The sequence below is a fragment of the Carassius gibelio genome, chromosome A22 (genome assembly GCF_023724105.1).
Source record: "Carassius gibelio isolate Cgi1373 ecotype wild population from Czech Republic chromosome A22, carGib1.2-hapl.c, whole genome shotgun sequence".
Classification (NCBI taxonomy): domain Eukaryota; kingdom Metazoa; phylum Chordata; class Actinopteri; order Cypriniformes; family Cyprinidae; genus Carassius; species Carassius gibelio.
The window spans coordinates 15,050,440-15,077,682 of record NC_068392.1 but is presented as its reverse complement, the minus strand read 5'-3'; the positions used below and the strand labels follow the sequence as shown (position 1 = coordinate 15,077,682).

The following is a 27,243-nucleotide window of genomic DNA, read 5'->3' as shown; positions in this document are numbered from 1 at the left end:
TTGAACGATGCATTGAGCCATACATAGTGAAAAAAACTATATATTTTATTTTTAAAAAGAATGTATTAGTGTGTAAATCTGATTTTTGTTTCTTTAAACATTTTATTAAAATGTAAGCATTATGTTTAAATTAGCTAATGAATGACATTAAACACAGATTAGAAAAATAATTCAGGAAAATTACAGAAATGTAGCCTCAAATATTTCTTATTGGCTAATTGTAAGTTTAAAAATGATTTATTCTTAAACACAATGGTAATCTGGTTGCTAAAGATAAAACAAATCATAATTTAATTTTAACTTTGCGACATCCCAAAAAAATCTATTTACTCTGAGGGGGAATCTTGAGCCAACGACAGAGAGCAGAACATCTTAGAAACTTAAATGAGGGCTCTTTTCACTTGGGACAGTAAGTAACCAACACCCTAGCATCCACATAGAAACACCCTAGCAACTGCATAGCAATGGCCTGGCAGCCACATCCTAGCATTCCTCAGAAAATGTAAAATCTAGTTTCTTCTCTTTTGTCCCCTGGTAATGTCCCATCTCTAATGTACAATTACTTTGGGTTCTTCAGATAAAATAAAATTTGCTTGTTTAATCGAAAGTAAGAAGGCCACCTATTTCCTTCTCATTTTAACATTTGGAGAAGTTAAAAACCGTTGGCTGCTTCCAATCCTCCTTTCATCATGCCATCAAAACTTCATCTAAAAATATCACGCAGTAAACAAATGTTCTGTGTGAGCACAAAAAGCGGAATGTCTCCAAATAAAAGCCATGGATCTTTGTGAAAGTGTTTCGAAATGTGAATTGTGAAATGCAGTCTTGTCCCTCTTGTCCTCGGCTGTTGTTTTATTTAGATTCCGGTTGCCATAGAGGTGTCTGGTGTTAAAATGCACTGATGGTTTGAGATATTTTAACCCGTCTCAGTGCAGAGTGAATGGTGTTAATTGGATCCTTGACCTCTGACCTTCTCTCACACTCCATGGCTTTGTATGTCTCACAGTTTTCGTTTTTCTCCGAAAACCCCTCAGCACAACTGCGTTTAATCCTGGCCGTCAACCCTACTTCCTGTTAGCAGCTGCATTAGGCTTTAATTCACTCTCCTATTGTCCCTTTCAGTTACAAGACCTTTTCTCGCCATTTCCCTGGTTCCCATTTGATCATGTAGAGATATTTCTAGTTTGTGAGTGTGTGTGTGTGTGTACACTGCGACACACCCACTTCAGAAGCTGATTATGTGAGGGCTTCATCAGGCCGCTGTAACTCAGCTCAGTACAGATGAGTTATGAAGTGTCTGCTCCACTGCACATTTATTACAGCTGAGCTATTACAGCCATATACATACACAACTGGCACCCCACATGGGGGAACCTGCAAACGTCAGAAAAAGAATGTGGGACATGTTTTTATACACATGCTATACAATCTGCATTGTATAAAGTGCTAAAAAAATAAAGGTGACTTGACAATACAGGACATGTTTAAGTTAAATTGTGTATGTGCTGTATACATTTTATTGTATTTTTTTAAAATTATATATATATTTTTAACCAGTAAAATGAATTAACTTATGAGTCACATTTACCTTACCTGTAAAATATACTCACTTATATCCTGTAATGTTGTTTAACATTGTTGCTGCATGTATTTTTTTGTTTACATTTTTTTTTGTAAACTTATAAGAAAAACACATACGGACAGAACTTGAGGAAACATGAGACAGACGGATGGACAGATAGACAGACAGACAGTGAGACAGATAGACAGAGAGACAGACAGACAGACAGGAGACAGACAGTGAGACAGATGAGACAGACAGGCAGAGGATACAAACAGAGGAGACAGACAGACAGACAGACAGAGGAGACAGACAGTGGAGATAAACAGACAGAGAAGACTGACAGAGGAGACAGACAAACAGAGGAGACAGACAAAGGAGACAGATCGACAGACAAACAGACAGAGGAGACAGACAGACAGAGAAGACAGATAGACAGAGAGACAGACATAAAGAGGAAACAGACAGACAGACAAACAAAGGAGACAGGCAGACAAACAGAAAGGCAGAGGAGGCAGACAGACAGAGAAGACAGATAGACAGAGAGACAGACATAAAGAGGAAACAGACATACAGATAGACAGAGAGTCAGAGAAGACATACAGACAGACAGACAGACAGACAAAGGAGACAGACAGAAAGAAAGAGACAGACAGACAGATAGACAGAGAGTCAGAGGAGTCATACAGACAGACAGGGGAGATAGAAAAACAGAGGAGACAGAGGAGATAGACAGACAGACAGTCAGAGGATATAGACAGACAAACAGGGGAGATAGACAAACAGGGGAGACAGACAGAGAAGATAGACAGACAGACAGTCAGACGATATAGACAGACAGACAGGGGAGATAGACAAACAGAGGAGACAGACAGAGGAGATAGACAGACAGACAGTCAGACGATATAGACAGACAGACGGGAGATAGACAAACAGAGGAGACAGACAGAGGAGATAGACAGACATACAGAGGAGACAGAAAGACAGACAGACAGGGGAGATAGACAAACAGAGGAGACAGACAGAGGAGATAGACAGACATACAGAGGAGACAGAAAGACAGACAGACATACAGAGGAGACAGACAGACAGTCAAAGGAGACAGACAGACAGACAGTCAGAGGAGATAGACAGACATACAGAGCAGACAGACGAGACAGATAGACAGACAGACAGAGGAGACATACAGATAGTCAAAGGAGACAGACAGACAGACAGACTTATAGATAAAGGAGACAGACACAGACAGACAGATGAGACAGACAGACAGACAGATGAGACAGACAGACAGACAGACAGACAGATAAAGGAGACAGACACAGACAGACAGACAGACAGACAGAGGAGACAATCAGAGGAGATAGAGGACACAGACAGATAGTCAAAGGAGACAGACAGACAGATAAAGGAGACAGACACAGACAGACAGACAGACAGACAGATAAAGGAGACAGACACAGACAGACAGACAGACGGAGGATAGATAGATAGATAGATAGACAGACAGACAGATAGATAGATATGTCCCAATCAATTAGTAAGCATGACTTTATGACCAATGACTAAACATTTCTGTAGTTTTGATTTGGAGCCCAGACTTAAAGACATGATTACACTGAAATGTCATCAGTGTTGTCTAAGAAACAGCAAGACAGTGGAAACAATAGCAGCAAAGGTTATTTAAAAGCACTTGCAGAAGAGTTACGCCAGAAAGCAGGTATTACTGTTCAACACCCGTATCTAACGCACACACACACGCTCCGTCTGCATCAAATATTTATAACAAGTTTAGAAAAACAGGAACATTGTGCTCATGAAAATATCTGCTTCCCTTTTCTCCATCCCCTTTAGCAGAAGACAAAGGCATTTTTCATGAGTGAGCATGAAGGATGTGTACTCAGACATTTAGGGAACTCGGAGCTGATGGGAGTGCTTGAGTGTTACGCGTCAACATGAAAAACAAATTTATGGGTGACCCCATTTGTGAGCTTCATGGTGAGGGTCACAGTGCTGCAACTCACCATAAAAATAGTTTGTTGCCTGTTTGAGAGTGCATGTGTGTGTGTATTTACGCTGATATTTGTCCCGTGTTTTCCATTTCTTGGAAAGGAAATGGTACCTAGCGACCAGCGACAAGATGAAAACACAGGAAGTGCAAGCTGCATTCCTCACATTCCAGCATTGTCTCTACGTGCGGACACACACACACACACACACACACACACCGTAATTTGTAAACAACAAAACAAATGCATACACAAGTAGCACCTGCATGATGATACACATCACAAGTCCATTATATTATATAATATTAAGTCAAGTCACCTTTATTTATATAGCACTTTAAACAAAATACATTGCGTCAAAGCAACTTAACAAGATTCATTAGGAAAACAGTGTGTCAATAATGCAAAATGATAGTTAAAGGCAGTTCATTATTGAAATCAGTGATGTCATCTCTGTTCAGTTTAAATAGTGTCTGTGCATTTATTTGCAATCAAGTCAATGATATCGCTGTAGATGAATGTGACCACAACTAAGCGAGCCAGAGGCGACAGCGGCAAGGAACCGAAAATCAATCGGTGACAGAATGGAGAAAAACACCTTGGGAGAAACCAGGCTCAGTTGGGGGGCCAGTTCTCCTCTGACCAGACGAAACCAGCAGTTAAATTCCAGGCTGCAGCAAAGTCAGATTGTGCAGAAGAATCATCTGTTTCCTGTGGTCTTGTCCTGGTGGTCCTCTGAGACAAGGTCTTTACATGGTATCTGTGGCTCTAGTTGCCCTGGTCTCCGCTGTCTTTCAAGGGTTGTAGAGGTCCTTTCTAGGTGCTGCTCCACCATCTGGTCTGGATACATACTAGATACGGGCGACTGCAGTGACCCTCTGATCTGGATACAGACTGGATCTGGTGGCCACGGTGACCTCGGAACAAGAGAGAAACAGACTAATATTAGCGTAGATACCATTCTTCTAATGATATAGCAAGTACATCGGGAGTTATGGGAAGTGTTCCCGGTTCCAGTTTACCTAATTAATGCAGCCTAACAATCCTTTAATGGATTTGGATATTAAAAGCCTATTAGTATGTAATGTGTAAGCCAGGTAAAAGAGAAATCTTTAATCTAGATTTAAACTGCAAGAGTGTGTCTGTCTCCCAAACAATGATAGGTAGGTTATTCCAGAGTTTAGGCGCCAAATAGGAAAAGGATCTGCCGCCCGCAGTTGATTATATTTTAAAATTATGTTTATAATACAATAGATTAGATAATTTGATCTGCTTATGTTCTTGCATCTGAACCAATTGCTGCATGTACGAGACTCAAAGTCAGACTCTCTAACCATTAGGCCAAAACTTCCCCACACATTATATAAAATTATATATATATATATATATATATATATATATATATATATATATATATATATATATATATATATATACAGTATTGTTCAAAATAATAGCAGTACAATGTGACTAACCAGAATAATCAAGGTTTTTAGTATATTTTGTATTGCTATGTGGCAAACAAGTTACCAGTAGGTTCAGTAGATTGTCAGAAAACAAACAAGACCCAGCATTCATGATATGCACGCTCTTAAGGCTGTGCAATTGGGCAATTAGTTGAAAGGGGTGTGTTCAAAAAAATAGCAGTGTCTACCTTTGACTGTACAAACTCAAAACTATTTTGTACAAACATTTTTTTTTTTCTGGGATTTAGCAATCCTGTGAATCACTAAACTAATATTTAGTTGTATGACCACAGTTTTTTAAAACTGCTTGACATCTGTGTGGCATGGAGTCAACCAACTTGTGGCACCTCTCAGCTGTTATTCCACTCCATGATTCTTTAACAACATTCCACAATTCATTCACATTTCTTGGTTTTGCTTCAGAAACAGCATTTTTGATATCACCCCACAAGTTCTCAATTGGATTAAGGTCTGGAGATTGGGCTGGCCACTCCATAACATTAATTTTGTTGGTTTGGAACCAAGACTTTGCCCGTTTACTAGTGTGTTTTGGGTCATTGTCTTGTTGAAACAACCATTTCAAGGGCATGTCCTCTTCAGCATAGGGCAACATGACCTCTTCAAGTATTTTAACATATGCAAACTGATCCATGATCCCTGGTATGCGATAAATAGGCCCAACACCATAGTAGGAGAAACATGCCCATATCATGATGCTTGCACCTCCATGCTTCACTGTCTTCACTGTGTACTGTGGCTTGAATTCAGAGTTTGGGGGTCGTCTCACAAACTGCCTGTGGCCCTTGGACCCAAAAAGAACAATTTTACTCTCATCAGTCCACAAAATGTTCCTCCATTTCTCTTTAGGCCAGTTGATGTGTTCTTTGGCAAATTGTAACCTCTTCTGCACATGCCTTTTTTTAAACAGAGGGACTTTGCGGGGGATTCTTGAAAATAGATTAGCTTCACACAGGCGTCTTCTAACTGTCACAGTACTTACAGGTAACTCCAGACTGTCTTTGATCATCCTGGAGGTGATCATTGGCTGAGCCTTTGCCATTCTGGTTATTCTTCTATCCATTTTGATGGTTGTCTTCCGTTTTCTTCCACGTCTCTCTGGTTTTGCTCTCCATTTTACGGCATTGGAGATCATTTTAGCTGAACAGCCTATCATTTTTTGCACCTCTTTATAGGTTTTCCCCTCTCTAATCAACTTTTTAATCAAAGTAGGCTGTTCTTCTGAACAATGTCTTGAACAACCCATTTTCCTCAGCTTTCAAATGCATGTTCAACAAGTGTTGGCTTCATCCTTAAATAGGGGCCACCTGATTCACACCTGTTTCTTCACACAATTGATGACCTCAGTGATTGAATGCCACACTGCTATTTTTTTGAACACACCCCTTTCAACTAATTCAACTAATTGCCCAATTGCACAGCCTTAAGAGCGTGCATATCATGAATGCTGGGTCTCATTTGTTTTCTGAGAATCTACTGAACCTACTGGTAACTTGTTTGCCACGTAGCAATAAAAAAATATACGAAAAACCTTGATTATTCTGGTTAGTCACATTGTACTGCTATTATTTTGAACAATACTGTATAGCAATCATAATCGTAAGCAAACCACATCACATATTTTGAACAAATTTGATTATATCTAACTATATGAACCAATAATACGTATATCTAAATCTTGAATTTGCAAATAATTAATATAGTTTACAGAACCTTAGAATACAGAACCTTATTATAAAAATCTCGCTGTATTATGCATATAATATGCTCAGGTCATCAGCATAACGAACTGATGATGTCACATTTAAATCTTTTTAATGAAGTTGACCCCAAGCATGCCTTGCCACATACACACACACACACACACACACACACACACACTGCATAAGCCTTTGATCTTTGATCTCTCTTTTCGGATTACTGCGAGTGATGTTATTTTCTTTGAAAGCCTCCAGTGAAGCATCTGTTCTTCCCTCATTATTTACACCTTTTCTATCTGTGATAAATAATTCATCTTTTTTTTTTTCTAGAAGAAGAATTAGTGTACTGGATTGCCTTGGGTCAGAATCACTAATACTATTTCTTTATACTTAGTGTTAGTGATTTGGAGAACAAAAAAAATAAATAATTTGCAACCACACGGCAATGCCCCTGCAACCACCCCACAGAACATAAGACCTTCATAGCAATGTGCTAAAAAACGCTCAAAAACATTTTCAACCGCATAAATATCCTGACAATCACCTTGAACACTACAGCCACCCCATAGCAACATCCTGGCAACCACCCAAAAACCTTACCATTGAAACAGCACATTTTTGGTATAGTTTTCTTCTTACAGTGCCTGGTGCCTGACAACATGATAACACTAACGAGCAAGATCATTAAAGGGTTAGTTCATCCAAAAATGAAAATTATGTCATGGATAACTCACCCTTATGCTGTTCCAAACATGTAAGAACTCCTTTTATCTTTGGAACACAGTTTAAGATATTTTAGATTTAGTCCAAGAGCTCTCAGTCCCTCCATTGAAGCTGTGTGTACGGTCTACTGTCCATGTCCAGAAAGGTAAGAAAAACATCAAAGTAGTCCATGTGACATCAGAGGGTCCGTTGCAATTTTTTGAAGTGTCGAAAATACATTTTGGTCCAAAAATGGCAAAAACTACGACTTTATTCAGCATTGTCTTCTCTTCCGTGTCTGTTGTGAGAGAGAGTTCAAATCAAAGCAAACTGGATATCCGGTTCGCGAACGAATCATTCAGTTCACCAAATCGAACTGAATCGTTTTAAACGATTCGAATCTCTTATACGCATTAATCCACAAATGCCTTAAGCTGTTCACTTTTTTAATGTGGCTGACACTCCCTCTGAGTTCAAACAAACCAATATCCCGAAGTAATGCATGCACTCAAATAGTACACTGACTGAACTGCTGTGAAGAGAGAACTGAAGACTGACTATTATACTGTATATACTGAATGCTGTATAAAGTCGTCGTTTTGCCATTTTTGGACCAAAATGTATTTTCGACGCTTCAAAAAATTCCAACGGACCCTCTGATGTCACATGTACTACTTTGATGATGTTTTTCTTACCTTTCTGGACATGGACAGCATACTATATACACAGCATCAATGACTGAGAGCTCTTGGACTAAATCTAAAATATCTTAAACTGTGTTCCGAAGATTAAAGGAGGTCTTACATGTTTGGAACAGCATAAGGGTGAGTTATTAATGACATAATTTTCATTTTTGGATGAACTTACCCTTTAAGTAATTAATCTCATTATCTAAATGTGTCTTTTCATTGCAAATGGACCCATTTACATGATAAATCACATGAACACACTCGCAGTGAGGAGGTCTTGGAGCACCAGACGACCCTCATCAGTCTTTCTGCAGCTATATAAGAACTGTAGTCCATCACCATGATGGAAAACGAGCATTCATGAATACTGCATGCATACCCTAACTTTAGCACCGCACAAATAGAGACTACAAGGATAGTCTGACCTCAAATTTAGCTACAACAAGCTCAACAACATTAAAGACAACAAAACCTTCAACAGGAAAGCAGTTGTATATTTCCAAAAAGGTAACCTTTCATATCAAAATCTATCCAAGAGTAATGCTAACTAGCTACTGTTATTTTGTTGTACTCTAGATTACTTGTAGTAATCGAATAGGTGAAATGATAACCTTGACATTGTAAAAGGGATAACTACTATGAAACTGCATAGTAATGTGCTAAAAACCACACAAAGACACCCTGGCAACCAAATAGAACAACAACAACAACATAACACCCTGGCTGCATGGCAATATGCTACAACTCTCAGAACAACATTTAGCAATATTCTTCAATTATCTAGAAAATCATTGCAACTGCATAGGAACATGTTAAATATCCATCAGAACACTTTAACAATAGCTTAATCACAGACTGGAAACCAACCATAATACCTTTGAAACCACAGAACAGTGTGCAAAGGATCACAAAATAATACTTTTGCAACTGTATTGTAACAAGTTAAAACACCTTAGTAATGCCAGCACATTGGAAACTACCCAGAATCCCCATGCAACTAAATAGCAACAAGCTCAGAACAACTTAGCAACACCGCACAACAACATTTTACATTTCAAATGTTCAAATCTATTCATTAAGCATAACAACTACTTAGAATACATGAGAAACCACATAATGACACCCTGACAACCAACCAGAATATTCTAGTAAATGCATTTTATTGTACTAATAATCAAAACAAAGTAGCAACACCCTGGCGACCAGCTGGAACATTCCATTACCAGTATACCGATTAATGTAAAACTGCTAAAACATCTTGGAAACCACCCTGAATCCTTTGCAAATGCATAGACGTTAGTAACACCCTGGCAACTAACCAAACAGAAACATAAAAACTATTTAGATTACCATAGCAACCAAATAATGACACTCTGGCATCCAACAGGAAACATCCTAGCAACCACATTTAGCATTGAGCTAAACAACACTCAGAACAACATAACCAACTGGAACATTCATAGCAATGGGCAAACAATATATACACACACATATACATATATATATATATATATATATATATATATATATATATATATATATATATATATATATATATATATATATATATATATATATATCAACCTAAGAACACCTTAGCATTTGCATTAACACCTTGGCAACCACGCAAAAACCTTTTGCAACATGCTAAAACTAGCTCAAAACAACTTAGCCACACTTTGGCAAATAAAAAACATTATATGCTGCACAATCTACATCTATTCATGGACTACCTTAGCAACCACATAATACCATAGCAAGCAGAGAGAGAGAAAAAAAAACATTCAGAACACTTTTGCAACTGCATCTCAATGAACTAAAAACACTTAGGACTTCTTAGCAACTGCATAACACCATGCGACCACTTAGGTGTGACTGGTGGTTGTTAAATACCCACCATAATGTCAACCAATCCTCACAAAAACAAAATCAGGCTCTCAGAAAACAGTGAGAGGAATGCAAAATGAGTTGAACGGAGGCCCGTAAAGGTACATCAGAAGATCTTCTGACTGTCATTACACGCTTGAGTTTGGAGATCAGCCAAAATTCAGTCGTGTTCGAGGCCTATGACAGGTCTCAGCACAGTTCTCGAAGGGACCCCACCTCCAACAGAGAGCAAGAAGAAAGCAGCTCTTTCTTTTTATTCTAAATGACTCTTGCATATCTTGCTTGTGAATGACAGTCCTGCAGATGGAGAGAGAGCGAGACATTCATCAGAAAGATAGGAGCATGGAGGAATGTATCGCTCAAGGGCTACTTACACTCATCTTTTATTCTTTCTTGTGATGGCCAGCTCAAACCAGAAGGAAGGAGGAGAAGAAAGGATGGAAGGGATTAAATTTAGAAGAGTTTAAAAGACCATGTGGTACACTTGTAGCATTTTTCACAATAAAGTTCATTTATAGCTGCATTCACACCATCTCAGAATTACTGAGTAACATCTCATAACTATAATCACTGTGCCTAAGAGACTTCAATAGGTAAAGTTCCTCTGAAATGGCAAAAGGACAGATGGGATGATGGTTGTAGTAGTGTTCAAAGCCCCTATCACACTGCGATTCCGGAAAATACATGGGTAAAGTGTTCCGGCAATTGTTCCCCGGGTCAATGTTGGGGTCAGTCCTCTCCATAACGTGCACCTCAACATACACAGGCTCTCGCAGGACTTTTGTGATGGGATAATCAGCGTCACTGTAGTAGGACGTGTAGGCCTCATCCCCTGAGGAACAACACTGGGGTTTAACCGGACTCCAGTTTGAAAGGCTTTAGGCAGACACAGGACAAGACCTTACCTTCAGCACAGCCTTTGGTGACACATTGGCCATTGGCCAGTCTGAGCTCCACCCTGAGAGGTCCAGGAGCGGCTACTGGTGGAGGTGGAGGAACGGAGTTGACCTCCACAACCAGAGCTTCCACAGAAGTTCCCGAATATCTACACTGGAAGAGAAACCTGGACGACACACAGCGAGCTTGTAGCATTTATCAGGGATTAGTGGTCACACCAAGTCATGGATCACCTACTCAAAATGACTGTCCCTTGTGATGGAACCATATGGTCCAATCCCCACTTCATACGATGAGGTCATTCGGTTTTCATACACCACATATCCACCGTCCTCCTGTCAATAGAAACGGTGTCAGCATCCAGTCCAAGCTATGCAGAATAAAACCAGTAGCAGCTGCTAACCATCACGCTCGTGCCACATGCGGTCACAGGGAACTGGTATATAGCAAAGGAAGGTGTAGACCCCACAGGAGCACAAGGTGGGTCGTTTCCACCCAGTAGTTGAACCGAATCCAGACTCAGTCGAGGCAAGGTAACGTCTCGAGACACCACTACCACAAACTGACCATCTCTAATACACTGGACAGTCACTAGAACAAGAGCAGGTTAAATTCAGAGAAACGGTTTAACACGAACAGAATAAGATGGAGAACGCTTACCTGCCCTCCCATAGAAACACTGCTGTCCGTTAAAGCAGCAGTTGATAGCTTCACACGCAGCACCACTGATCCCAGGTAGACCGCATTGGATCTGCTCAGAATCAGCTACAGCACATTTATCAAGTTGAACTGGCTTCTGAAGCGGAAACTGCGGCTTAGGTTGTTGTGGAACTGGCTTCTGAAGAGGGAACTGCGGCTTAGGTTGTTGTGGAACTGGCTTCTGAAGCGGAAACTGCGGCTTAGGTTGTTGTGGAACTGGCTTCTGAAGCGGAAACTGCGGCTTAGGTTGTTGTGGAACTGGCTTCTGAAACGGAAACTGCGGCTTAGGTTGTTGTGGAACTGGCTTCTGAAACGGAAACTGCGGCTTAGGTTGTTGTGGAACTGGCTTCTGAAACGGAAACTGCGGCTTAGGTTGTTGTGGAACTGGCTTCTGAAACAGAAACTGCTGGTTAGTTAGCTGTTGAACTGGTTTCTGAGGTGGAAACTGCTGGTTAGTTAGCTGTTGAACTGGCTTCTGGAGCTGAAACTGCTGGTCAGTTTGCTGGATCATCAGAGCTTGAGCATTCTGAAGCGATTGACTCCACTGTGGGACAGCATGACAGAAAGCACAGACCACCAAAATCTGAGCCAAACACCAACTTCCAGCCATTGTTCAACAGCTAAACACAAAGTGAAGCTATTGCCCTTTGGTCTTTTTGTATTCTACAGGTTCCAGCTAATTAACGATAGTCCCTCCCTCTTCATTGACAACTGGGTGATTCTCATTGGATCTCGAGATTCAATTCTTATTGAGAGAAAACGCGTATAAAAGCAACACAGAGGCTGTGTCCACATCTTCACTGACAACTCTCTCAAGACTCGTTCACGCGGACGCTAAACATTCTTTCCAAATCTTTATCTTCGTCTGATACAGGCTCAAACATATCAGGTTGGATGCCTAATCTCGCCATCGTTCACGCTGGACAGAAGAGATCTGCGCTGTGAAACAGCCAATCAGAGCAGAGCTCAACATTATTGTTCATGACCCTTCCAAATAATTCTAGGGACAAATCCCAGGGTTGTAAACGGACATGTAAAACCGTTCCAGAGAATTTTTGCCCATACCCAAGCCACGTACCTTTTTATGTAGATCTCATTTAAAATATTGTATCAATGCATTCTATGGCACCTTTAGTTGGGATTATGAGATCATATTTTGGCCGGAAGCAATCATTTGAATTTCTCAACGATGGATTTGTTTCTTATAAACAGACAACCTTTCCCTTCACAAGACCGTAATTGATGTGAATTACTTGTGGATTATTTTGATATTTATAATAGCTCTTTGGACTTTCGTTTTGATGCCACCCATTCACTGGGGAGCAAGTGATGTAATTCTACATTTTTCCAAATCTTTTCCAATGATAAACTAAAAACTCTTTAAAAAAGAGAGAGAGAGATTTTTATGAATATTCTCTATTATTTGAGTCATATCAGGCGCTTTTTTAATGACATTCTTTGTCTATCATAAACACACTTTCAAACTTTAATTGTAAAATTGTGAATAAGTGTAGATGAAAATCTCAGATCCTTATCAAGCCTTCCATTGGCTAGTGACATTCCAGAACGTTCTCATTTGTTAATTACAGGCCCAGAGACCTTTGGAGGTCCAAAGGTAATCAATCAAGCTGAAAGGGGAGGAGCCGCTTAAATTCAAAGCTGTACTTAATGGCAAAGACGAGCACTGGTGGGTATTGTGTTAACGTTTGTCAGGATGGGTCTTTTGCAATGTCTGTTAGTGCTGGTTGTGCTTGTGGTGTTTGATCTGAAGAATGCTATTGGAAGTTTGAGTTCCAGTCAAAGTCCAAAAAGCAAGAAGCATCAATCATATCCAGCTTCCAGAGTGCCTGTTTCTTCTCAAGTGCTCGGGAACACTTTGCAGAAGGCCTCTCCGTTTCAGAGTCTCGACTACAGAGGATTTGCACAAGAGCCTCTTGGTCTTCAGGAGAAGCAGGTGTTGCAGGGTCCAGTGAAGCCTTTGGACTGGAGGTTTCCCATTGTTCCAGAAGTGCCGAGTGAGATGGCGGTGGATTTCCATTTGAGGCAACCTGTGACCCCCAGTAGTGTAGCTATTCAATGCGGTGAGAACCGGATTCATGTGGAGGTACAGCAGGACTTGTTTAGCAATGGTGAACTGATCCAGCCATCTGGTCTGACTCTGGGAGGATGTCCTGTTGTCGGTTTGGTCCCAGGCTCTAAGGTGCTCTTCTTTGAGAATGAACTGCAGGACTGCAACAGTGTCTTGATGGTAAGAGCTGTTAAGTGTTACTAGATTTATTGAACCCTACTAAAAATGGGGCCCTTGTTTTGGTATCGACGTTCTAGATTCAGGGAACCATCCATGGGACGGTTCTCTTATAGTGGGAAAGACTCTTAATAACTGCTTACTCGGGTAACCAAGTGTTATGGCATGACTTGCTAAGATGCCTTTTGGAATGGGTTCTCTTTTTCGGAGAACCCTCTTGGTAACCACGTCAGTCTCCTATAGATGACCAAGGATGAGCTTGTCTACACCTTTGCCCTTACCTACACTCCTGAGGCGTTTGCTGGCACTCCGATTACCCGTGCAGGTGGTGCAGTTATTGGAGTTCAATGCCACTATCAAAGGTAAGCGACCTTTTGTGACTTGTGGCATTGCTTGCAGTGGTGGAACTGGAAGCCCATTTAATTGGTCACTTCTTGAACTGCAGGTTTCAAAATGTCAGCAGTAGTGCCTTGAAGCCAACTTGGGTCCCTTATGCCTCAACGGAGGCTGGTGAAGAAGTCTTGGTGTTCTCCCTGAAGCTCATGACTGGTTTGTGCAGTTTCTCTAGACCTTCTGCCTTCTGAACGAGGCTGTGCCTAAGCAGTTCTTCCCTCTTGCAGATGACTGGTCCTATGAGAGGCCTTCAAACTCTTACTTCCTGGGTGACGTTATTAATGTTGAGGCATCTGTGAAGGTATACAACCACGTCCCTCTGCGTGTGTTTGTGGACAGCTGTGTGGCCACCCAAGTACCTGATGTGAACGCCCTTCCGAGATATTTGTTCATTGAGAATCATGGGTGTGTTCATGTCACCAGATGCTGCAGAGTTGACTTGTTCTCGAGTTTGCTCCTTGTAACCGCTTTGTCCCTGACAACTACTTTTTACTCCTTAGATGTCTTGTGGATGCCAAGGTCACCGCTTCCAGCTCGCGCTTCATGCCTCGATCCCAGGAAGACAAAATCCGGTTCCAGCTGGAGGCCTTCATGTTCCAGGGGGGATCCAGTCCTTCTGTATGTATTATGAGTGTTGGAGAATGACCTCTCCCATTTGCTTTGGTTTGTGTCCCCTTACCCGTGGTGTCTCTTGCAGATCTACATGACGTGTGTTCTGAAGGCCACTCTTGCTTCTGCACCTAGTGACGCGCTCCACAAATCCTGTTCCTTTGCCAATGGGTATGTTCATGCCACTTACGAATACATTAAAGGTGCCATGTCTGATTTTTCGTATTGCAGGTGGCTTGCTGCTGATGGGAACAACCAGGTTTGTGGTTGCTGTGACTCAACATGTGGTCCTGATGGTGGAACTGCTGCTTCTCCTTTTGGAGGTAGGAAGGTGCTTTTAAGCTTGGTTTTTGACCCTTCAAGCACTTAACTTTGGTGTCTGCTTTTTCTAGGCCTTCGGTGGGAAGGGAAGGCCTCGCTCGGTCCTGTAGTGGTTCAAGAGCACAAGAAGACTTTAGCTGGTCTTCAATAAATGTGGGGGAGCAAACTTATTCTCGTTTCTGTTTTTCTTGTCTAGTTTAACCAATTGATTTTGTGCGAGGAAGTGGGTAGTCCTACTGTACCTATTCTCTTGCCAGAAGGAAAGGCTCCCTTTTCTCGTTAGGGAAGTTAATAAACCTTTTTAAAGGGACCTGCTGTGAGCTCCCTTTTTTAGGAGTACTGTAAAGGTGGAATACATTGCCCATGATGCTGTAAAGGGAATTCTGTTAATTGGCACTTGTGCCAAAAGAGTTCTGCGTGAACGTCCACTTCCTTGAAGCACTGCAGATTTTTGCGTGCATCTTATGCAGTGAACTTGATTTTCTTCGTGTTGGTAACTTCAAATGAGCAGTTTAATTTCCCCCTTGCATCCCCCAAATAGGTTTGATCAGTTAAATTTGTTTCCTAATGCTCTTTGTTGACATCTCTCATGCTTTTTAAATCCATGTACAAGAGAAGCGCACTCCCAGTATCAACACTGGCACCACGTTTTCCACCTTCAGATGGGTTATTTATAGGCTTTACATTTTAGGAAAACGGCAGGCATCGCTTAAGTTTAGTATTTGGTGTGCCGAACCTGTACTGACGTAAGGGGTTTTTTGTGCAGTAGCAGGTCAGTTAGAATTCTGAAAAATCATTGACGAATTGACTCCCAGTGAATGACCTTTTTTGGTTTGTCACTTGTGCAACATCTTGGGCGGTTTCAATACTAAAGGGATACTCCACCCCAAAATGAAGATCGTCATCACTTGCCCCCAAGTCGTTCCGAACCCATAAGCGCTTCGTTCATCTTCGGAACCCCACTTATTTTGGATGAAAACCAGGAGGCTTGTGATTTGGCCCACAGGCTGCCAAGTAAAATGCACTGTCAAGGTCCAGAAAAGCATCCTCGGAGTAGTCAGACTGTGTACGTTCTTCTGTGTCAGCCGCGCCACAAGCATATGTTCTCCTCGCTTCCTAACTTTACGGTTCATCCACTGATGGCAGATGGGTAATTCCGATGGTGCTTTTCTGGACCTTGGCAGTATATGGGATGGTCACAGGCCTCCCGGTTTTCATCCAAAATATCTTTAACCCCTTTGCTGTCAAGGATAGTCACCGGCCCCAGATTGTTTTACTTTCACAGCACGTCAAACCTCTCTGCTGACAGAGACCGGATTCGCCCGTGTCTTGTCCATCATAACTGTGCATCATATCCCGCCCCATCCTACCCATGATGCATTTCCTGTACACATCTGTGTTGATATCTGACCACAACAACACAGAGAAACCTCTGTACCCATGAAACATCCAAATAATTAACACACGATTACGTTAGTTAATGGTATGTGATTTTGGGCGTTTTTATAACATAAATGTACATCTGAAATGCTAACTTGTGCAGCGACGTAAAAGGCTATAAATAGCATATTTTTACAGCAGTAAAATTCCACATGTGATCGCAAAAGGAGGTTATTACAATCGGTTAATTTTCATGAATAGTCTTATGTAGCTTGATGCTAACGTTAGCTCTAATGCAGCTACATAGCAGGTGCAGTTCTTCTTCATAATGCATTTTGTAATCATTTTGTCAAAGGTTGTAAGAAAATGTTTTGTTGTAATTTTATAGTAAGGCTTTTGATAATAGTGGGGTAAATGTATACTGGAATAATGATAAATGAAGAATCAGGATTTTGTGTCATACCTGGCCCATGTGTGAAAGGCTCGTTTTGTAACAACAATAGAATCATGAATGGGGCAGTTTTGCCGGTCCAAACAAGAGATAATTGCATTCCAGGAGTCATAAATCAATTTTACTAGCCTTCTCTAAAAACACACATGACACGGTCTTAGAAAAGGTTTCATAAAATTCACACTTTGTGAGATTATATTCTGAAATGTCAAAATGAAGTATTAGTAGACTTGTGGCTTTAGCTTCATTATGTATCTAAAATCATATCCTACATCACTTTTAAATAGGTTTTTAATATTTTTACTGACATGTTTGAGCTTACATACATCTCTATTATAACCGTCTAAGTAATTCTGATTCCTGAACAGTAAACTTTGAGGTGTCAGCTGTGTGAACCGATGTTGATTATGTATCTAGTAAGAAAGACTCCTTAGCAGCAACCTTTTAATTTTGGGCATGTCATTCGTGTCTCCATGCTGAAAATGGGGGGGTGACAAGTAAGGGGTTCAATTGTGTTCCAAAGACGAATGAAGTTTCTACAGGTTTGGAACGACACGGGGGTAAGTGATTAGTGACACCATTTTCATTTTGGGGAGGAGGATCCCTTTAATAGCATTACTTTGAGTTGAGGACAATTGACACGGTTTCGTGTTTGCTTCAAGACAGTCGAGAATTGATTTCCATTTAAAACTTGAGCTGGATTTAAAACAAAAGCCGCAAGTAATCCACATAACTTTATATTGTGAATATCGGGAGCCAAACTACCGTTTGGAAGACAAATTAAAATAGGGGAACCTTGTGCTGCCCCAGGTTAACAACTGGAGGATGGAGAAAGGAATGCCTTGGTTTAATGGTGCGAGGAAAAAACAACTGGGAAGAGGCACGTAATCCCGGATTCTGTCGAACCAAAACAATAGACAAAGAGATACCTCGGGGTTCTGCAGGGTTTATTAAAAACACTAGATTTACATGACCAGAGTAACTTCTCCACTAGAAACCACAGTCTGCTCCCCAGAGACAGCCTTGATACGGGTGTCTCTTCCTGAAAGAGAAGTGTTAGAAGTGAGAACGCACTTCTAAAATGCTCAGTTCCTCTTGTCGAGAGAAAGCAAGAACTCACGTTTCCTGGTGCAGCTTTGCTCACAAGAGCCAGATGATGGATGGCACACCTCTGTACTGCAGTGGATGAAGACCTGACAGGGAAGAAAGAGGCTCAAGTCATAGAATCCACAAGTAGTAAATACACAAATGTTCAAGTAAAGGGGGGCATACGGTTTCCTGCAGAGCAGCCAGTGAGGCTGGATCTACAAATGTGAACATCTTCACAACAAAGCGCTTGTAGTGGGTTGGGAACTGAAGACCAGACGATCCAGTCACTGGAACCAGTGTGGTCAGATAGCGGTCGTCCTGGTAAGGGCATCTGAAGACAAAGGAGAAGGTTAGAAAGGGTCTCCCAGCAGACTAAAAGGATGAAGATTGGCTGTACACTCACCCGTCGATCAGAAGGTCCCACTGGGGGAGACTGAGTGGACTGGGGGTTGAAGTAGTCCAACAACGTCCCAGCATCAGGACAATGTTGGGGTCAGTCCTCTCCATAATGTGCACCTCAACATACACAGGCTCTCGCAGGACTTTTGTGATGGGATAATCAGCGTCACTGTAGTAGGACGTGTAGGCCTCATCCCCTGAGGAACAACACTGGGGTTTAACCGGACTCCAGTTTGAAAGGCTTTAGGCAGACACAGGACAAGACCTTACCTTCAGCACAGCCTTTGGTGACACATTGGCCATTGGCCAGTCTGAGCTCCACCCTGAGAGGTCCAGGAGCGGCTACTGGTGGAGGTGGAGGAACGGAGTTGACCTCCACAACCAGAGCTTCCACAGAAGTTCCCGAATATCTACACTGGAAGAGAAACCTGGACGACACACAGCGAGCTTGTAGCATTTATCAGGGATTAGTGGTCACACCAAGTCATGGATCACCTACTCAAAATGACTGTCCCTTGTGATGGAACCATATGGTCCAATCCCCACTTCATACGATGAGGTCATTCGGTTTTCATACACCACATATCCACCGTCCTCCTGTCAATAGAAACGGTGTCAGCATCCAGTCCAAGCGATGCAGAATAAAACCAGTAGCAGCTGCTAACCATCACGCTCGTGCCACATGCGGTCACAGGGAACTGGTATATAGCAAAGGAAGGTGTAGACCCCACAGGAGCACAAGGTGGGTCGTTTCCACCCAGTAGTTGAACCGAATCCAGACTCAGTCGAGGCAAGGTAACGTCTCGAGACACCACTACCACAAACTGACCATCTCTAATACACTGGACAGTCACTAGAACAAGAGCAGGTTAAATTCAGAGAAACGGTTTAACACGAACAGAATAAGATGGAGAACGCTTACCTGCCCTCCCATAGAAACACTGCTGTCCGTTAAAGCAGCAGTTGATAGCTTCACACGCAGCACCACTGATCCCAGGTAGACCGCATTGGATCTGCTCAGAATCAGCTACAGCACATTTATCAAGTTGAACTGGCTTCTGAAGCGGAAACTGCGGCTTAGGTTGTTGTGGAACTGGCTTCTGAAGAGGGAACTGCGGCTTAGGTTGTTGTGGAACTGGCTTCTGAAGCGGAAACTGCGGCTTAGGTTGTTGTGGAACTGGCTTCTGAAGCGGAAACTGCGGCTTAGGTTGTTGTGGAACTGGCTTCTGAAACGGAAACTGCGGCTTAGGTTGTTGTGGAACTGGCTTCTGAAACGGAAACTGCGGCTTAGGTTGTTGTGGAACTGGCTTCTGAAACGGAAACTGCGGCTTAGGTTGTTGTGGAACTGGCTTCTGAAACAGAAACTGCTGGTTAGTTAGCTGTTGAACTGGTTTCTGAGGTGGAAACTGCTGGTTAGTTAGCTGTTGAACTGGCTTCTGGAGCTGAAACTGCTGGTCAGTTTGCTGGATCATCAGAGCTTGAGCATTCTGAAGCGATTGACTCCACTGTGGGACAGCATGACAGAAAGCACAGACCACCAAAATCTGAGCCAAACACCAACTTCCAGCCATTGTTCAACAGCTAAACACAAAGTGAAGCTATTGCCCTTTGGTCTTTTTGTATTCTACAGGTTCCAGCTAATTAACGATAGTCCCTCCCTCTTCATTGACAACTGGGTGATTCTCATTGGATCTCGAGATTCAATTCTTATTGAGAGAAAACGCGTATAAAAGCAACACAGAGGCTGTGTCCACATCTTCACTGACAACTCTCTCAAGACTCGTTCACGCGGACGCTAAACATTCTTTCCAAATCTTTATCTTCGTCTGATACAGGCTCAAACATATCAGGTTGGATGCCTAATCTCGCCATCGTTCACGCTGGACAGAAGAGATCTGCGCTGTGAAACAGCCAATCAGAGCAGAGCTCAACATTATTGTTCATGACCCTTCCAAATAATTCTAGGGACAAATCCCAGGGTTGTAAACGGACATGTAAAACCGTTCCAGAGAATTTTTGCCCATACCCAAGCCACGTACCTTTTTATGTAGATCTAATTTAAAATATTGTATCAATGCATTCTATGGCACCTTTAGTTGGGATTATGAGATCATATTTTGGCCGGAAGCAATCATTTGAATTTCTCAACGATGGATTTGTTTCTTATAAACAGACAACCTTTCCCTTCACAAGACCGTAATTGATGTGAATTACTTGTGGATTATTTTGATATTTATAATAGCTCTTTGGACTTTCGTTTTGATGCCACCCATTCACTGGGGAGCAAGTGATGTAATTCTACATTTTTCCAAATCTTTTCCAATGATAAACTAAAAACTCTTTAAAAAAGAGAGAGAGAGATTTTTATGAATATTCTCTATTATTTGAGTCATATCAGGCGCTTTTTTAATGACATTCTTTGTCTATCATAAACACACTTTCAAACTTTAATTGTAAAATTGTGAATAAGTGTAGATGAAAATCTCAGATCCTTATCAAGCCTTCCATTGGCTAGTGACATTCCAGAACGTTCTCATTTGTTAATTACAGGCCCAGAGACCTTTGGAGGTCCAAAGGTAATCAATCAAGCTGAAAGGGGAGGAGCCGCTTAAATTCAAAGCTGTACTTAATGGCAAAGACGAGCACTGGTGGGTATTGTGTTAACGTTTGTCAGGATGGGTCTTTTGCAATGTCTGTTAGTGCTGGTTGTGCTTGTGGTGTTTGATCTGAAGAATGCTATTGGAAGTTTGAGTTCCAGTCAAAGTCCAAAAAGCAAGAAGCATCAATCATATCCAGCTTCCAGAGTGCCTGTTTCTTCTCAAGTGCTCGGGAACACTTTGCAGAAGGCCTCTCTGTTTCAGAGTCTCGACTACAGAGGATTTGCACAAGAGCCTCTTGGTCTTCAGGAGAAGCAGGTGTTGCAGGGTCCAGTGAAGCCTTTGGACTGGAGGTTTCCCATTGTTCCAGAAGTGCTGAGTGAGATGGCGGTGGATTTCCATTTGAGGCAACCTGTGACCCCCAGTAGTGTAGCTATTCAATGCGGTGAGAACCGGATTCATGTGGAGGTACAGCAGGACTTGTTTAGCAATGGTGAACTGATCCAGCCATCTGGTCTGACTCTGGGAGGATGTCCTGTTGTCGGTTTGGTCCCAGGCTCTAAGGTGCTCTTCTTTGAGAATGAACTGCAGGACTGCAACAGTGTCTTGATGGTAAGAGCTGTTAAGTGTTACTAGATTTATTGAACCCTACTAAAAATGGGGCCCTTGTTTTGGTATCGACGTTCTAGATTCAGGGAACCATCCATGGGACGGTTCTCTTATAGTGGGAAAGACTCTTAATAACTGCTTACTCGGGTAACCAAGTGTTATGGCATGACTTGCTAAGATGCCTTTTGGAATGGGTTCTCTTTTTCGGAGAACCCTCTTGGTAACAACGTCAGTCTCCTATAGATGACCAAGGATGAGCTTGTCTACACCTTTGCCCTTACCTACACTCCTGAGGCGTTTGCTGGCACTCCGATTACCCGTGCAGGTGGTGCAGTTATTGGAGTTCAATGCCACTATCAAAGGTAAGCGACCTTTTGTGACTTGTGGCATTGCTTGCAGTGGTGGAACTGGAAGCCCATTTAATTGGTCACTTCTTGAACTGCAGGTTTCAAAATGTCAGCAGTAGTGCCTTGAAGCCAACTTGGGTCCCTTATGCCTCAACGGAGGCTGGTGAAGAAGTCTTGGTGTTCTCCCTGAAGCTCATGACTGGTTTGTGCAGTTTCTCTAGACCTTCTGCCTTCTGAACGAGGCTGTGCCTAAGCAGTTCTTCCCTCTTGCAGATGACTGGTCCTATGAGAGGCCTTCAAACTCTTACTTCCTGGGTGACGTTATTAATGTTGAGGCATCTGTGAAGGTATACAACCACGTCCCTCTGCGTGTGTTTGTGGACAGCTGTGTGGCCACCCAAGTACCTGATGTGAACGCCCTTCCGAGATATTTGTTCATTGAGAATCATGGGTGTGTTCATGTCACCAGATGCTGCAGAGTTGACTTGTTCTCGAGTTTGCTCCTTGTAACCGCTTTGTCCCTGACAACTACTTTTTACTCCTTAGATGTCTTGTGGATGCCAAGGTCACCGCTTCCAGCTCGCGCTTCATGCCTCGATCCCAGGAAGACAAAATCCGGTTCCAGCTGGAGGCCTTCATGTTCCAGGGGGGATCCAGTCCTTCTGTATGTATTATGAGTGTTGGAGAATGACCTCTCCCATTTGCTTTGGTTTGTGTCCCCTTACCCGTGGTGTCTCTTGCAGATCTACATGACGTGTGTTCTGAAGGCCACTCTTGCTTCTGCACCTAGTGACGCGCTCCACAAATCCTGTTCCTTTGCCAATGGGTATGTTCATGCCACTTACGAATACATTAAAGGTGCCATGTCTGATTTTTCGTATTGCAGGTGGCTTGCTGCTGATGGGAACAACCAGGTTTGTGGTTGCTGTGACTCAACATGTGGTCCTGATGGTGGAACTGCTGCTTCTCCTTTTGGAGGTAGGAAGGTGCTTTTAAGCTTGGTTTTTGACCCTTCAAGCACTTAACTTTGGTGTCTGCTTTTTCTAGGCCTTCGGTGGGAAGGGAAGGCCTCGCTCGGTCCTGTAGTGGTTCAAGAGCACAAGAAGACTTTAGCTGGTCTTCAATAAATGTGGGGGAGCAAACTTATTCTCGTTTCTGTTTTTCTTGTCTAGTTTAACCAATTGATTTTGTGCGAGGAAGTGGGTAGTCCTACTGTACCTATTCTCTTGCCAGAAGGAAAGGCTCCCTTTTCTCGTTAGGGAAGTTAATAAACCTTTTTAAAGGGACCTGCTGTGAGCTCCCTTTTTTAGGAGTACTGTAAAGGTGGAATACATTGCCCATGATGCTGTAAAGGGAATTCTGTTAATTGGCACTTGTGCCAAAAGAGTTCTGCGTGAACGTCCACTTCCTTGAAGCACTGCAGATTTTTGCGTGCATCTTATGCAGTGAACTTGATTTTCTTCGTGTTGGTAACTTCAAATGAGCAGTTTAATTTCCCCCTTGCATCCCCCAAATAGGTTTGATCAGTTAAATTTGTTTCCTAATGCTCTTTGTTGACATCTCTCATGCTTTTTAAATCCATGTACAAGAGAAGCGCACTCCCAGTATCAACACTGGCACCACGTTTTCCACCTTCAGATGGGTTATTTATAGGCTTTACATTTTAGGAAAACGGCAGGCATCGCTTAAGTTTAGTATTTGGTGTGCCGAACCTGTACTGACGTAAGGGGTTTTTTGTGCAGTAGCAGGTCAGTTAGAATTCTGAAAAATCATTGACGAATTGACTCCCAGTGAATGACCTTTTTTGGTTTGTCACTTGTGCAACATCTTGGGCGGTTTCAATACTAAAGGGATACTCCACCCCAAAATGAAGATCGTCATCACTTGCCCCCAAGTCGTTCCGAACCCATAAGCGCTTCGTTCATCTTCGGAACCCCACTTATTTTGGATGAAAACCAGGAGGCTTGTGATTTGGCCCACAGGCTGCCAAGTAAAATGCACTGTCAAGGTCCAGAAAAGCATCCTCGGAGTAGTCAGACTGTGTACGTTCTTCTGTGTCAGCCGCGCCACAAGCATATGTTCTCCTCGCTTCCTAACGTTACGGTTCATCCACTGATGGCAGATGGGTAATTCCGATGGTGCTTTTCTGGACCTTGGCAGTATATGGGATGGTCACAGGCCTCCCGGTTTTCATCCAAAATATCTTTAACCCCTTTGCTGTCAAGGATAGTCACCGGCCCCAGATTGTTTTACTTTCACAGCACGTCAAACCTCTCTGCTGACAGAGACCGGATTCGCCCGTGTCTTGTCCATCATAACTGTGCATCATATCCCGCCCCATCCTACCCATGATGCATTTCCTGTACACATCTGTGTTGATATCTGACCACAACAACACAGAGAAACCTCTGTACCCATGAAACATCCAAATAATTAACACACGATTACGTTAGTTAATGGTATGTGATTTTGGGCGTTTTTATAACATAAATGTACATCTGAAATGCTAACTTGTGCAGCGACGTAAAAGGCTATAAATAGCATATTTTTACAGCAGTAAAATTCCACATGTGATCGCAAAAGGAGGTTATTACAAACAATCGGTTAATTTTCATGAATAGTCTTATGTAGCTTGATGCTAACGTTAGCTCTAATGCAGCTACATAGCAGGTGCAGTTCTTCTTCATAATGCATTTTGTAATCATTTTGTCAAAGGTTGTAAGAAAATGTTTTGTTGTAATTTTATAGTAAGGCTTTTGATAATAGTGGGGTAAATGTATACTGGAATAATGATAAATGAAGAATCAGGATTTTGTGTCATACCTGGCCCATGTGTGAAAGGCTCGTTTTGTAACAACAATAGAATCATGAATGGGGCAGTTTTGCCGGTCCAAACAAGAGATAATTGCATTCCAGGAGTCATAAATCAATTTTACTAGCCTTCTCTAAAAACACACATGACACGGTCTTAGAAAAGGTTTCATAAAATTCACACTTTGTGAGATTATATTCTGAAATGTCAAAATGAAGTATTAGTAGACTTGTGGCTTTAGCTTCATTATGTATCTAAAATCATATCCTACATCACTTTTAAATAGGTTTTTAATATTTTTACTGACATGTTTGAGCTTACATACATCTCTATTATAACCGTCTAAGTAATTCTGATTCCTGAACAGTAAACTTTGAGGTGTCAGCTGTGTGAACCGATGTTGATTATGTATCTAGTAAGAAAGACTCCTTAGCAGCAACCTTTTAATTTTGGGCATGTCATTCGTGTCTCCATGCTGAAAATGGGGGGGGTGACAAGTAAGGGGTTCAATTGTGTTCCAAAGACGAATGAAGTTTCTACAGGTTTGGAACGACACGGGGGTAAGTGATTAGTGACACCATTTTCATTTTGGGGAGGAGGATCCCTTTAATAGCATTACTTTGAGTTGAGGACAATTGACACGGTTTCGTGTTTGCTTCAAGACAGTCGAGAATTGATTTCCATTTAAAACTTGAGCTGGATTTAAAACAAAAGCCGCAAGTAATCCACATAACTTTATATTGTGAATATCGGGAGCCAAACTACCGTTTGGAAGACAAATTAAAATAGGGGAACCTTGTGCTGCCCCAGGTTAACAACTGGAGGATGGAGAAAGGAATGCCTTGGTTTAATGGTGCGAGGAAAAAACAACTGGGAAGAGGCACGTAATCCCGGATTCTGTCGAACCAAAACAATAGACAAAGAGATACCTCGGGGTTCTGCAGGGTTTATTAAAAACACTAGATTTACATGACCAGAGTAACTTCTCCACTAGAAACCACAGTCTGCTCCCCAGAGACAGCCTTGATACGGGTGTCTCTTCCTGAAAGAGAAGTGTTAGAAGTGAGAACGCACTTCTAAAATGCTCAGTTCCTCTTGTCGAGAGAAAGCAAGAACTCACGTTTCCTGGTGCAGCTTTGCTCACAAGAGCCAGATGATGGATGGCACACCTCTGTACTGCAGTGGATGAAGACCTGACAGGGAAGAAAGAGGCTCAAGTCATAGAATCCACAAGTAGTAAATACACAAATGTTCAAGTAAAGGGGGGCATACGGTTTCCTGCAGAGCAGCCAGTGAGGCTGGATCTACAAATGTGAACATCTTCACAACAAAGCGCTTGTAGTGGGTTGGGAACTGAAGACCAGACGATCCAGTCACTGGAACCAGTGTGGTCAGATAGCGGTCGTCCTGGTAAGGGCATCTGAAGACAAAGGAGAAGGTTAGAAAGGGTCTCCCAGCAGACTAAAAGGATGAAGATTGGCTGTACACTCACCCGTCGATCAGAAGGTCCCACTGGGGGAGACTGAGTGGACTGGGGGTTGAAGTAGTCCAACAACGTCCCAGCATCAGGACAATGTTGGGGTCAGTCCTCTCCATAATGTGCACCTCAACATACACAGGCTCTCGCAGGACTTTTGTGATGGGATAATCAGCGTCACTGTAGTAGGACGTGTAGGCCTCATCCCCTGAGGAACAACACTGGGGTTTAACCGGACTCCAGTTTGAAAGGCTTTAGGCAGACACAGGACAAGACCTTACCTTCAGCACAGCCTTTGGTGACACATTGGCCATTGGCCAGTCTGAGCTCCACCCTGAGAGGTCCAGGAGCGGCTACTGGTGGAGGTGGAGGAACGGAGTTGACCTCCACAACCAGAGCTTCCACAGAAGTTCCCGAATATCTACACTGGAAGAGAAACCTGGACGACACACAGCGAGCTTGTAGCATTTATCAGGGATTAGTGGTCACACCAAGTCATGGATCACCTACTCAAAATGACTGTCCCTTGTGATGGAACCATATGGTCCAATCCCCACTTCATACGATGAGGTCATTCGGTTTTCATACACCACATATCCACCGTCCTCCTGTCAATAGAAACGGTGTCAGCATCCAGTCCAAGCGATGCAGAATAAAACCAGTAGCAGCTGCTAACCATCACGCTCGTGCCACATGCGGTCACAGGGAACTGGTATATAGCAAAGGAAGGTGTAGACCCCACAGGAGCACAAGGTGGGTCGTTTCCACCCAGTAGTTGAACCGAATCCAGACTCAGTCGAGGCAAGGTAACGTCTCGAGACACCACTACCACAAACTGACCATCTCTAATACACTGGACAGTCACTAGAACAAGAGCAGGTTAAATTCA

At 42.4% G+C, this 27,243-nt stretch overlaps 4 protein-coding genes and 1 long non-coding RNA gene across 59 annotated transcripts in view; 3 read left to right on the top strand and 2 right to left on the bottom strand.

Annotated features, from left to right (window-relative positions):
• Positions 1–10,519: 10,519 nt before the first annotated feature.
• On the bottom strand, positions 10,520–12,270 carry LOC127942510 (zona pellucida sperm-binding protein 4-like). 5 transcript variants are annotated; one of them, XM_052538288.1, is made up of 6 exons: positions 11,914–12,270; positions 11,587–11,745; positions 11,330–11,517; positions 11,164–11,261; positions 10,935–11,092; positions 10,520–10,861 (listed from the first exon to the last, which is right to left on the bottom strand). In XM_052538288.1, the coding sequence occupies exons 1-6, from the start codon at positions 12,233–12,235 to the stop codon at positions 10,554–10,556; spliced, it is 1,233 nt and encodes a 410-aa protein (XP_052394248.1). In that variant the 5' UTR covers positions 12,236–12,270; the 3' UTR covers positions 10,520–10,553. The 5 variants fall into 5 exon arrangements, with proteins under 5 accessions (XP_052394248.1, XP_052394246.1, XP_052394247.1 ...); XM_052538286.1 differs by having other exon boundaries at positions 11,587–11,913; positions 11,998–12,270; XM_052538287.1 differs by having other exon boundaries at positions 11,587–11,829; positions 11,914–12,269.
• LOC127942528 (uncharacterized) lies at positions 11,723–20,104 on the top strand. 2 transcript variants are annotated; one of them, XR_008149337.1, is made up of 3 exons: positions 11,723–11,871; positions 19,678–19,803; positions 19,846–20,104. It is a non-coding gene; the product is annotated as an uncharacterized LOC127942528 (long non-coding RNA). The 2 variants fall into 2 exon arrangements; XR_008149338.1 differs by lacking the exon at positions 19,678–19,803 and having other exon boundaries at positions 11,807–11,955.
• Positions 13,276–15,363, top strand: LOC127942525 (zona pellucida sperm-binding protein 3-like). Its single transcript, XM_052538302.1, has 8 exons — positions 13,276–13,873; positions 14,114–14,232; positions 14,316–14,419; positions 14,491–14,668; positions 14,764–14,881; positions 14,961–15,043; positions 15,104–15,195; positions 15,265–15,363. Exons 1-8 carry the CDS (start codon positions 13,340–13,342, stop codon positions 15,342–15,344), a joined length of 1,308 nt encoding a protein of 435 aa, XP_052394262.1. The 5' UTR covers positions 13,276–13,339; the 3' UTR covers positions 15,345–15,363.
• Positions 17,955–27,243, bottom strand: part of LOC127942507 (uncharacterized) — an 80,579-nt gene continuing 71,290 nt past the window's right edge. For 41 of the 50 annotated variants that reach the window (XM_052538251.1, XM_052538231.1, XM_052538252.1 and 38 more), the window contains 8 exons: positions 19,435–19,719; positions 19,178–19,365; positions 19,012–19,109; positions 18,783–18,940; positions 18,517–18,709; positions 18,297–18,444; positions 18,145–18,217; positions 17,955–18,066 (listed from right to left, as the gene is read on the bottom strand). In XM_052538251.1, the coding sequence (XP_052394211.1) occupies positions 17,990–18,066; positions 18,145–18,217; positions 18,297–18,444; positions 18,517–18,709; positions 18,783–18,940; positions 19,012–19,109; positions 19,178–19,365; positions 19,435–19,719 (1,220 nt within the window). In that variant the 3' untranslated portion in view covers positions 17,955–17,989. Of the gene's footprint in view, positions 18,067–18,144; positions 18,218–18,296; positions 18,445–18,516; positions 18,710–18,782; positions 18,941–19,011; positions 19,110–19,177; positions 19,366–19,434; positions 19,720–25,807; positions 25,920–25,997; positions 26,071–26,149; positions 26,298–26,369; positions 26,563–26,635; positions 26,794–26,864; positions 26,963–27,030; positions 27,219–27,243 lie in introns of those variants that run through there. The other 9 variants (XM_052538253.1, XM_052538232.1, XM_052538234.1 and 6 more) reach the window with 8 other exon arrangements.
• On the top strand, positions 21,154–23,211 carry LOC127942523 (zona pellucida sperm-binding protein 3-like). The gene is made up of 8 exons (XM_052538299.1): positions 21,154–21,721; positions 21,962–22,080; positions 22,164–22,267; positions 22,339–22,516; positions 22,612–22,729; positions 22,809–22,891; positions 22,952–23,043; positions 23,113–23,211. Exons 1-8 carry the CDS (start codon positions 21,188–21,190, stop codon positions 23,190–23,192), a joined length of 1,308 nt encoding a protein of 435 aa, XP_052394259.1. The 5' UTR covers positions 21,154–21,187; the 3' UTR covers positions 23,193–23,211.

Excerpts from the sequence above, each read along its gene's own strand:
- LOC127942510 (XM_052538284.1), bottom strand. The coding sequence starts at position 12,235 with ATGGCTGGAAGTTGGTGTTTGGCTCAGATTTTGGTGGTCTGTGCTTTC. Across the intron at positions 11,262-11,329 it reads CATGTGGCACGAGCGTGATG|GAGGACGGTGGATATGTGGT; the intron begins GTTAGCAGCTGC and ends TTCTATTGACAG. Across the intron at positions 10,862-10,934 it reads CACCAAAGGCTGTGCTGAAG|GGGATGAGGCCTACACGTCC; the intron begins GTAAGGTCTTGT and ends GTTGTTCCTCAG.
- LOC127942525 (XM_052538302.1), top strand. The coding sequence starts at position 13,340 with ATGGGTCTTTTGCAATGTCTGTTAGTGCTGGTTGTGCTTGTGGTGTTT. Across the intron at positions 14,669-14,763 it reads TTGTTCATTGAGAATCATGG|ATGTCTTGTGGATGCCAAGG; the intron begins GTGTGTTCATGT and ends TTTACTCCTTAG. Across the intron at positions 15,196-15,264 it reads TGCTGCTTCTCCTTTTGGAG|GCCTTCGGTGGGAAGGGAAG; the intron begins GTAGGAAGGTGC and ends TGCTTTTTCTAG.
- LOC127942523 (XM_052538299.1), top strand. The coding sequence starts at position 21,188 with ATGGGTCTTTTGCAATGTCTGTTAGTGCTGGTTGTGCTTGTGGTGTTT. Across the intron at positions 22,081-22,163 it reads GTTCAATGCCACTATCAAAG|GTTTCAAAATGTCAGCAGTA; the intron begins GTAAGCGACCTT and ends CTTGAACTGCAG. Across the intron at positions 23,044-23,112 it reads TGCTGCTTCTCCTTTTGGAG|GCCTTCGGTGGGAAGGGAAG; the intron begins GTAGGAAGGTGC and ends TGCTTTTTCTAG.